We start from the raw sequence: 11,107 nt of genomic DNA, 5'->3' as shown, positions 1-11,107 counted from the left end.
GTTACAGCCTAGACTGGAGTCAAGGGCAATAAGCTTGCCCGTGCTGCTGCTCGCCTGTCCTGGATATTTACCGCCTGTATCATTTATTCTTACAAACGGGGACCCGTCCCTGATGCCTCGGACGTGGCTGGTCTCCTCGGGTCTCCTACCTTCAGAGGCAGACGAAGGCCTCGAGTGCTTGGATGTCCCTGTCCCGAACAGCAGGCTTTCGGCAGGCTGAGACTCCTTGTCAGGCTGCTTGGCCTCCTTCTCCATTACTTTCTCCTTAGATTTTGTAACTAAAGTGGAAGTGCTCACCTTCTCCTCCTCAACTGAAACACACGGACAAGCCGTTAGACCTACAGCCCGGGGACGCCGGCACGGAGGGCGGGCCTCGCCGCCGGGCGGCGCCCTTTACCTTTGTTCTCTTTGGGTTTGCTTCTCGACTGGCCCATAGGTGAGCCCCGCCGCCCCAGCCGGGCGGCCTCGGGGCCCAGTAACCCGACCGACTCACAAAACCCACACTCCGCTCTGGGCGCTCATTACCATGGCAACCGCGTGCCGAGCGCCAGGGGCCTAAGCCCCGCCCAAGGCCGCTTTCTCGCGAGAGCAGGCCGCGCGACCGGAAGCGGTAGCGACCCCGGAAGTCCTCACGGCTACAGCTGGTCCGTACGAGCTCGTCCCCTGCGCCGCCCCGAGGGGTGTGCTTGCCCGCCTGGCCATGGACGGTAAGGGGCTGTCATCCACTTCGGGTTCGGAGCGGGATTCTGCAGACATCTCGCCTCAGCCCCATAACCCAGCCGGACCCGCCCCGGGCTCCAGCCCCAGACTGTCCCCGGGCCTGGAACCCACTTACCTCGACCGTGGGTCTGGATCGGGATCCGCCCCTTGCCTCAGCTTGAGACCCCGACTAGGACCTGCCCTCGGGCCTGCAGCCCACATACCGACCAGAACCGGCCTGACCTGGTGCCTGATCCTTTACATCCTAGCTGAAACCCTGTCCTGGGCCTCGATCCCACAACCCAACAGAAACTAGCTTCCGATTCTTGACTCCAGACCCGGGCCAGCTCTTAACTCCTGGGTCTTGTTCCTTACCCAGATCTCCCCAGGCCTGCACCCTACACCCGGGACCCAAACCTTGAATCTTGTCCAAATGACTTCCGATCCAGGCCCTTCTCCTAGCCACCCTCCCTGTTTGTTTTGTTCTGCTTTGGGGACCCTGGAATGTGGTCAGAAGGCACCAGAAGAGTATCCAGAGAAATAGGAGTAATTCGGATACAAAGGACTTCCAGTACCAAGCAGTAGGATATGGGTTCCCTCCTAGTGGCTCCTTTAGATGGGAGTTACATGTTAACCTTAGGTTAACAGGTTGGGAGGGAACCACCCATGATGATATGAGTCACTTCACCTGCCGTGGTCCCAGCTCTAGAGTCCCAAAGAACTCCTAATAGGTTTTATGGGCTAGTGTGATAGAGTTTTTGTTTGTCTGAGACAGTCTCTCCGTATAGCCTTGGCTGGCCTGGAACTTACTATGTACACCAAGCTGCCCTTGAACTCAGAGATCTGCCTACTTCTGCCTCCCACTGCTGGGATTAAAGATCTGTGCCACCTCCTAGGGCTGTGACAGAGGTTTTGTTCTATTTTATACTGTTTTCTGAAATGTAGAAAGCTATAGTACTGTGTCATTGTCGTGGAAGAAATACATAAGAATTCTATACTGTGTCCTCCGGGAAGAAGATGGAGCACCCGGCATCTCAGCAATAAGGAACTTTGCCTAGAGTCACAGTCCCTCAGCTCTTGTGAGGGAATTTTTCTTAAGCTCACACCAGGGTTCTCCCGATTTTCAGAGTCCAGTCCCCTTAGAGTCTAGATGAAAGTACAGGCTAAGATGGGGGCATTTGGCCAGTGTCCCAAAGCTAGTGAGATGGCTGGGCCACACCTCGGTGACACTGTTCCTCCAGTCACTGTGTCACCCTCACCCTGCACCGAGTGGCCGGAGATGCCCAGAGGTGATTGCAGCCCAGCAGGTCTCTGGCGGGCCTCGTCTGCATCTGCAGACCCTCGGTGCCCCCAGTCTGCATGGCTAGGGCAAGGCTTTTCAGGAATCAAGTATGACAGCACTCTGCAGATTTAGACACGCAGCCAGTTCCCTGATGTGGTGGCTCCATCTGTAATGCCAGCCCTCAGGAGATAGAGACAGAAGGGTCAGGAGGTCAAAGTGTCCCCATCCTTGGCTACTTAGTGAGTGGAAATCCTGTCTCACATCAAAAATAAGTAAGAAATTGAGTTTGCCCGTCCCAAGTTTGCGAATGAGTAGCTAGTTTGGTTAGTCCCTTCCTTGGCTTAGTGCAGGCGGGTACAGTGTGTGCTGGAGCCTGGTACTATGGCTTAGAAATGCCATCTGTCATGGAGTGGCCTGTGTGGTGACTCAGGCTTACCACCACACCAGTCATTTGCCTTTGGGAAGATAAAGGAAAGGCTGTGCAAAACCAACCATTAAGTACTAAACATTACATTTGGTACTCAAGGCAAAGAGCCACGTGTCTTGTAGAATTGTATAAATTGTAAGCCACCATCTCCATTCTGACCATGGGCAAGAGCTGCATACATCACCCCGTCTGTCTTTTTTTTTTTTCCTCTCAAGAGACAGGGTTTCTCTGTGTAGCCCTGGCTGTCCTGGAACTCACTCTGTAGACCAGGCTGGCCTTGAACTCAGAAATCCTCCTCCCTCTGCCTCCCAAGTGCTGGGATTAAAGGCGTGCACCACCACTGCTCTCCCACCCTGTCTGTTCTTAAAGTAACCCTGTAAGATTGGCTGCTGCCATCCTGTGTTCCTGACAGACACGACTAGCAAGGGTCCCTGTTTGTTTGAAGCCCTGTGTCTGACATGGCTTTGTCTTCTGACTGCACTGTTGGGCCTGTGTGTCTGGCGTGAGCCAGCCCGAGAGTCTGCAGGGATCCCACCCGAGTCCACTGGCTCGTCAGATGTGCTGCTTATTACGTTTCTTCAAGTTGTTGAAGCTGTGTCCTCTGTCTTTGCAGACACCCTGTTCCAGTTGAAGGTTTGTACAAAATCCTGTCCTGGGAACAAGGAAATAGCGGCGAGAGTCACAGCGGCTGTGGCGCTTGGAACCCAGAGCCCAGAGTCACGGGAAAGCGTTTGGAATTGAGTGGCAGCTACACAGGGCTCAGACAGCTGTCCGAACAGGGTCATTCCTTGGTTTTGGCTAAGCAGAAGCAGATCCCTCAAACTTACCTGAGGACTGAGTATTATCTTTAAGAACACAACTGGGCGATACAGGCATGCTTTGATGTTTTGCTAAGTATTTAAAACCACAGACTGAACTTTAAGGACTTGAAAGAGTGTTTTATGGGCAACTGAAAGTGCTTCCTCCTGGGAAGTGTCTGTTACCCGCCTGCTAACCCATGGCATGCTTCTGTCCCTTTGCTCCAGAGCCTCACAGGTGACAGAGTTAACTTTCTCTGGCTTCTTCCTCCCTGGCTCTGAGGATCTGGGTAGGAGTGAGATAACACGGCTCTGGTGCCCTTGAATCCCGTTGGCAGAGGGGTCCTGGGTATGGTGACATTTCCTCTGTGGGAAAGTGAGGAAGCTGGGTATGAGAGTTCTCCACAGAGACTTAGAGGAATTTACATCACTGCTTGGGGGGCCTGAAAGAGTTCTCTGTACTTTCTGTGAGTTGAAAGTCCTTCATATACAGGGCAGGATTGGTGAGAGTTCATTGTCTTGTTGGCCTTCCGCTCTAGGGGAGGATAGGTTAGGGTGTTAACAAAGATTTAGGAAGCCTGTTGCAGCCTCCCCTTGCACACAGGGCCTAGGAACCGGGTGGGGCTTTAGGGGGAGTCATCCCTGAGACTGTTGCATTTTCTAACAGCCCACAGTGTCTGTCTGGACTTTGTGCCTTAGTACTGGGTTGGGCCAAGGACAGGCAGGGGCAGGAGGTCCAGGGTAAAGGGTGAGCTCCCCTGTGCGTCTCAGGATGTCATGCTTTCTGCTTAGTTCACAGCTAAGCAGCTGGAGAAGCTGGCCAAGAAGGCAGAGAAGGACTCCAAGGCTGAGCAGGCCAAAGTGAAGAAGGTGTGTGACTTCTCTGGGCTGGGGTCCTTCTTCCCCAGCCCCTGTATTTTATTGTATTTCATTTCATCATTGACATTGAGTACTGTAGTCAAGGATGACCTGGAACTCACTGTGAGGCCCAGGCTAACCTCAAACTTGACATACCCTACTTCAGTTTCACCTTTGGTACAAGTGTAGGTAGGAGCCGCCACACCCGGCCTTGTTTCCCTCCGTGTTACTCTAATGTCTTTTTTTTGCACCAGACTCTTCCAGAGTTGTGATTTAATCTCACCAATTTCAGAGTGTTAACACACTTGTTTCATACTTGAGAAGCAAGCCTGAGGGAGGAGTAACCATCCTCCTCTGCGCTCCCTGCCCACACCCACAGTGATGTCCAGAGCAGCCCAGATGCATGGCCCTCACGGCTCCTTTCTCCTTTCAACATCCTGAATTGTCAAGGCATGGCCTCTTAGCTGTCCTTGCTCCCGTGCCTTCAACTGGCTTTCTTTCCTTCAGGGCTGCAGCCTAGCATATCACAATCCAGGCAGAGGGTTGTTGATCTTGGCTCCGTAGAGTTGGGCAGAGGTGGAAACTCACTGAGGTTTTTGCAGGAAGGCCTGTGTGTCTTTAGGATACACAAAACCGTCACATGGCCGCAGAGCAGACTTCAGCCATGTGTCCTGCTCTTTTTTTTTTTTTTTTTTTTTTTTGGTTTGGTTTTTCGAGACAGGGTTTCTCTGTGTAGCCCTGGCTGTCCTGGAACTCACTCTGTAGACCAGGCTGGCCTCAAACTCTCCAACTCAGAAATCCGCCTGCCTCTGCCTCCCAAGTGCTGGGATTAAAGGCGTGCGCCACTACCGCCCGGCTGTGTCCTGCTCTTTACTGTTGGTTCGAGGCTGTGGCCGTGGTGATGGCGCATGGCGCACATCTCAGACTTCAGTGAAGCTCTGCCCTCCCCACTATGGTTCCTTTGGCCTTTGTCACCTTTTTGCTGTACAGTGTGGCTCTGGAGGAACAGCAGACTGGACCTCATGGCTGGTCTGTGACACCCCTCCCTCTGGATGCCCATACTCCAGACTGTGGCATTACAGTTTTACAAAGCTCACCCATTCCTGAGGATTACACCTAGGGAAACCGGAAAGTCTCCTGCTGTCCCAGTGGTAAAGCATACCCTGGAGAAGAATGCAGGCTGCTCACAAATGTCCCGCCATGAGTATTGCCCTATGAATTGTAGGCCCTTCAGCAGAAGAATGTGGAGTGTGCCCGTGTGTACGCTGAGAACGCCATCCGCAAGAAGAATGAAGGAGTAAACTGGCTCCGGATGGCGTCCCGTGTGGACGCGGTGGCCTCCAAGGTGCAGACAGCTGTGACCATGAAGGGGGTAAGTACCAGAGCCCGGGGCTATGTGGGCAGTGTGTGTTGTAGGGTTTACTGGCAGGCACGGTGCACTTCTAGAGTAGAGAGAAGCTGGACCAGCAGAGGACCTGGCCAGCAGGCAGAGCTGGACACAGGAGGCCTCAGGAAAGCTTGGTCAGTATTGTTCCACACGAGGCTGGGAGTTAGATGGAGCTCCTGGCTCCTCGGCAGAGCTTCCCTTCAAAGTGGAGAGACCCAGAGGACTCCTGTGCCATCGGTTGTGGTCAAGTGACTGAGCTGAGGCCCTGGGTTCTCATCAGAAAGTCCTGATAGCCTGTCCCTGGTCTGCAGTCCTTGGCCACCTGTTACTGTTTTTATCCCTAATCCTCTTCTATCCCAGGTGACCAAGAATATGGCACAGGTTACCAAAGCTCTGGACAAGGCCCTGAGTGCCATGGATCTTCAAAAGGTGTCTGCAGTGATGGACAGGTTTGAGCAGCAGGTGCAGAACCTGGATGTGCACACATCGGTAGGTGGCCACTGTTCTCTGGCTGGACAGTGTGTCAGGGTGACTGGACAGAGCTGGATACGGGACACCAGCCTTTCTGGGGGGGCCCACAGGGTAGGCAAGCACATAGAAGTTCAGTAAGCTCTGTGAACTGGGTGGACTCTGAGGTGGGACTGGCAGATCTGGGGCAGGAAGGCCGAGGGAGCCAGGGAAGGCTTCCTGGAGAAGCCCGTGAGGGGAAAGAGAGCAGGAACCACACTGGAGATGGGGAGATGGCTCAGCGGGTGAAGTGCTTCCTGTGCCAGCCTAAGGGCGGGCACAAGGGTGAGCTCTTGGCACCCACATAAAAGCTGGGTGCGTGGCTTAGTACTGGGAGCCAAAGACAGGAGAGCCCCAGGGCTTTGCTGGCCAGCCTGGCTTAAGTGTAAGCACTGGGTTCAGTGACAAGCTTGTAGATTGCAGTATCTGGAGGACACTCAATCTTAGCCCTGGCCTTCACATGAGCACATGTGTACTACACGTGTCCACAACAGACACATGAGCACAAGTGTGTACTGCATGTGTCCACAACAGACACAAAACAGTCGCAGTGGGCTTCGTGGTGCCGTGGAGGGTCCGTGGCCATACTGCCCAGAGTGAATGTCCCCTCAGGTGATGGAGGATTCTGTGAGCTCCGCTACTACGCTGACCACACCTCAGGAGCAGGTCGACAGCCTCATTGTCCAGATTGCTGAGGAAAATGGCCTGGAGGTCCTAGACCAGCTCAGCCAGCTTCCAGAGGGAGCCTCTGCTGTGGGCGAGAGCTCTGTGCGCAGCCAGGAGGACCAGCTGTCTCGGAGGTAGGGCTGCCTGACAGGGAGGGAGGAAGGGAGGGCCGCAGGGCCTGCTCTAGTGTCCTGTCCGACCCGGTCTTGTGAAGACCCATTCCACTTAATGGACTGTTGGGAAGGGCAGAGGGAAACCTGTCGGGCTGCATAGCTCCCCTCAGGTCAGAATGCTGCGGTTAACCCCTGTAGCCAGCAGCTCACCTCAGAGTCAGAATGCTGCAGTTAACCCCCTGTAGCCAGCAGCTCACCCCAGAGTCAGAATGCTGCGGTTAACCCCCGTAGCCAGCAGCTCACCCCAGAGTCAGAATGCTGCGGTTAACCCCCTGTAGCCAGCAGCTCACTGTAGAAGGAAGTTCTATGCTCTTCCTAAGGATGTCACAGTGTGTGGCTGTTTCTGGCATCTTTTCACCCGTTATCCCAGGACAACTTTGAAAACCTGAGTCTAAGTGGGTCCTCTCTTTAGGTTCAGGTCTAGTGCTGCACACAGTATGGCAGGTGCCTCTGCCCTCTGCCTTTCTTACCAGAGTTTCTTTTGTTGGTTTCAGGTTGGCTGCCCTGAGGAATTAGCCCGTCCTTGGCAGGTGCTGCCTCCCCTGCCCTGTGATGTGCTGGAGGCTTCTGCCCGGCTGCGTTCCTCTCTTTCCAACCCTCCAGAGCTGCCCTGGCTCTTTTCCAACCCGTCAGGCTGGTGCCTCAGAACTGAGCCTTAGGTTGGGCAGCGGGTCTCTGTCCTGGTATTGAATTTGCACAAGCGTGTGGTGACTTCTGTGAGTGTGGGCCACAACTGGAGGAAGGCACGCTTTCTTTTGTCCTATATGAGGTTGACAGGGTTTGGCCTGCAGATGTTTCTGGACTTGAGCCCAGTGCTTTGGGGCCTTCAGAGTCCAGTGACTACACACCTGCTATGTGCTGTGGCCAGTGAGGGTCAGAGCCAGTCCTCCTTTGCCAGGCAACTCTTGGGAGCCTCTCCCCCTTCCTCTGCAGACAAGAAATCCCATTGTGTGACAGCCGTTAGTAGGTTCCTGTGGACTTTGTGTACCAAGGTGTCCAGTGCCACCTGCACTGACCTGGGGCCTTGACAAGTGCTTACTCTCTTCCGTCTTGCCAGAGCTGCAGTCTTGGTGTCCACTGCCACCTGACTGAGTCTGCGTGGCCTTTCTGTCCCTCAGCTCCTTCCCCAGCCTGCAGGAACAGAACCACCATTCAATTTCAAGTCCAGGACCCTCCTAAGAAAATCTTAAACTGTACTCCACAGCTGCCTCTGGAAGAACTCTGGGCCACTGGGGCTGAGCTGTCTGCCTGATGCTGACAGGCCCCCTAGTGTCAGCCTCCCAGGCCCTTTTAGAGCTGCTCATTCTTGAATAGCTGGTTCTCCTGTCCTTTTAGACAAAGGCTGCTGTTTCTGCCTTCTCCAAGGGAGAGCCAGGGTCAGTCACTTGTGGCTGCTGGCAGCAAACTCTTACATCCTTCCACAGTGAGGAAGCCGGCAGCAAGCAGGTAGTGCGGCTGACTGGGCAGCCCGGAGACTGTACAGACTGCTGTTTTATTTTCTATCTCCTGAAGTTTACTCATGTTCTTAAAACTCCTGGTGATTTTGTTCTTTTGCCAAAGTAGGAAGCACAGCGGATTTCACAGCCCTGTAGGCTGAGCAGTGCAGCGCTGCCCACAGGTTTACACACAAGCTTGGAGACCACCTGTGTTTGGTTTCTTCTGTTCTGCACTTTGGAGCCCTTGGGTATTCCACATTACAAGTTGATGTTATAGGCGGGAGCTGGAATTGTTGGCCCTGGATGTGGGGACCACAGTACAATCTAAGCATGGGCCCCACAAGGCTTCCTGAAACCAGCCTCCTCCTTGTTGGATGTTGAGAGCAGCTGCAGTGTCGGGACAGCCTGTGAGCTCCCTGGGTCGTGGACAGTGCAGGATTTGTGGAACACTAGTAGGGACGGGGGAGCTGGGCTGGGTTCATCGGGATGGGCATGTCTGCCTTTACAGTGCTGTCGCAAGTCAATAAAGGGATTGGTGGAGAACGTCTCAGACGTTGTTTTAGTGTCCTGGGCAGGCTTATGAACTGTGGGCAGAACCCCACGTGGATGGTCCAGTGCCTCACCTCAGGAGGAAGTCAGCAATAGGGAGGGGGCGTCCCTGGGGGCCTCGTTTCTGCCAGAAAGGGGAGGCATGGGTGAAAGGATTCTCAGACTACGCATACAGTGGAATCAGTCAGGCTTATGATTTATTACAAAATTTAAAGTATTGACGCAAAAATTCTTTCCAATTGAAGATGCTTCTCTTTGGCTTCTGGGCCCTTCAGGCTACTCTCTGGTTTTAGCACACCCTGCCTCCCCACTGCAGGGTACAGATTTCTCTTGGCTTCTCTGCTTGGGACCTTGTCATCCCTGATTCATTTGAGAGGGGAACAGTGTTCAGACAGTAGGCCTGGTAGGGGTGAGTCCTTTGGCAAAGTGTTTGCTGTACAAACATGAAGACATGAGTTTGAATTCCGAGAACTCATGTTAAAAATCCAGCCCTGGAGAAACCCTGGTGTTAGAGCCAGAGACGGCAGATCCCTGGAATTCACAGGCCAGTAGGCTACTTAAAGTCTGAATGAGAGGCCCAGATTCAGTTGAGACCTTATCTCAAAAGGTGGAGAGAGCTGGGCAGTGGTGGCGCACGCCTTTAATCCTAGCACTTGGGGGGCAGAGGCTGGCGGATTTCTGAGTTCGAGGCCAGCCTGGTCTACAGAGTGAGTTCCAGGACAGCCAGGGCTACACAGAGAAACCCTGTCTCGAAAAACCAAAAAAAAAAAAAAAGGTGGAGAGATGGCTCAGAGATTCAGAGCACTGGCTACTCTTCCAGAGGTCCTGAGTTCAATTCCCAGCAACCACATGATAGCTCAAAACCATCTGTAACTATAGTCCTATGGGATCTGATGCCCTCCTCCGGTATACATGCAGGAAGAACACCTGCCTGTATGTGTTAAATACATAAGTTAAAAAGGTCTAAAAATTAAAATCATGAAATGATCGAGAAACACAGCTGTTAACCCCTGAGCCATAAACGCATACACATCCACACCAACGAGAAACTGACTGCGTGTCCCACCTCTCGCTTCCAAGAGAGGTGACTAGCTCACAAAATGCATGACTGAACCCCTCCGATGATATTAGGACCGTACATCAGCACTGGAAGAGCCAGCCTAGCCTGCCTCCTTCCTTCCTTCCTTCCTTCCTTCCTTCCTTCCTTCCTTCCTTCCTTCCTTCTTTCCTTCCTTCCTTCTTCCTTGTACCTTTTTTGTTGTTTTTGAGACAGGGTTTCTCTGTGTAGCACTGGCTATCCTGGAATTCACTCAGTCAACCAGGCTGGCCTCCAATTCACAGAGATCCACCTGACTGCCTTCTGGGTTCTGGGATTAAAAGTGTGCACCACCACTGCCCAGCTTAAAGTATTTTTTGACACAGAGTCTCCATATGTAGCTCTGGTTGTCCTGGAACTTACTATAGTGAGTTGAACTTAAAATCATAGAGATCTGCCTGCTGCTATCACAGACCCAACTATTTGAAACTTACCTTCTTTTCCTTTCTTCCTTTTTTTTTCCTTTTCTTTTTTCTTTTTTGAGACAAGTCCTTGCTAAATAGCCTATTTAGGAAGCAGTTATCTGACTGCCTCAAACTTGCAGTGATCCTGCGTCTGACCCCTGGGAGCTAGGACTACAGGTCTGAGCCATCATTTCCTGCTTTTTTTTTTTTTTTTAAAAAAAAAAAAAAAGAGGAGATCTCAGGGTGGAGAGGTGGCTCAGCAGTTAAGAGCAGTAGCTGCTCTTCCAGAAGACCTGGGTTCAATTCCCAGCACCCTTATGACTATCTGCACCTCCAGGTCCAGGGTATCTGCCCTCTTCTGACCTTTGTAGGCACTAGACACACATACATGGTCACAGGCATACATAGGCAAAATACCTATACACAGAAATTAGTCTACAAAGAATTTAAATAGGAGATGTCACTGTGTAACCTGGAGTGGCCTTGAATTGAAGGTCCTCCCACTCTGTTCTCCCAAGGGGTTCAGGTTATATGTGGGTGCCACATGCATCTTGCTTGTTTACTGTCTTCTGATGTGAAAACCGTCTTTCACAGCTGCCTCTCCTTTCTGTTGATTTGCTACACTGGAGATCGGACTCCTCTGCTTTGCTTTGTACCCAAAGTAGTTTCAGACTTACTGGGGTTTGGGGTAGTTTAGCTCAGTGGTAGAGCACTTGCCTAGCAAGTTCAAGGCCTCCAGGAAGTGATCAGGGACAAACTTACTATATCCAGTTAACAGATTGTGTGTGTGTGTGTGTGTGTGTGTGTGTGTGTGTGTGTGTGTGTG

At 52.5% G+C, this 11,107-nt stretch overlaps 1 protein-coding gene across 1 annotated transcript; it reads left to right on the top strand.

Annotated features, from left to right (window-relative positions):
* Window positions 1-590: 590 nt before the first annotated feature.
* Chmp1a (charged multivesicular body protein 1A) lies at window positions 591-8,779 on the top strand. Its single transcript, XM_028752741.1, has 7 exons — window positions 591-707; window positions 3,022-3,041; window positions 3,998-4,075; window positions 5,289-5,435; window positions 5,811-5,939; window positions 6,570-6,757; window positions 7,291-8,779. Exons 1-7 carry the CDS (start codon window positions 701-703, stop codon window positions 7,310-7,312), a joined length of 591 nt encoding a protein of 196 aa, XP_028608574.1. The 5' UTR covers window positions 591-700; the 3' UTR covers window positions 7,313-8,779.
* Window positions 8,780-11,107: the final 2,328 nt, after the last annotated feature.

Source organism: Grammomys surdaster, unplaced genomic scaffold (assembly GCF_004785775.1).
Source record: "Grammomys surdaster isolate TR1022 unplaced genomic scaffold, NIH_TR_1.0 128, whole genome shotgun sequence".
Classification (NCBI taxonomy): domain Eukaryota; kingdom Metazoa; phylum Chordata; class Mammalia; order Rodentia; family Muridae; genus Grammomys; species Grammomys surdaster.
The sequence above is the reverse complement of the archived record's forward strand: the minus strand, read 5'-3'. Positions and strand labels throughout refer to the sequence as shown.

Coding starts and splice junctions, on each gene's coding strand:
- Chmp1a (XM_028752741.1), top strand. Junction 4,076..5,288: donor AGCAGGCCAAAGTGAAGAAG/GTGTGTGACTTC, acceptor TATGAATTGTAG/GCCCTTCAGCAGAAGAATGT. Junction 5,436..5,810: donor CAGCTGTGACCATGAAGGGG/GTAAGTACCAGA, acceptor CTTCTATCCCAG/GTGACCAAGAATATGGCACA.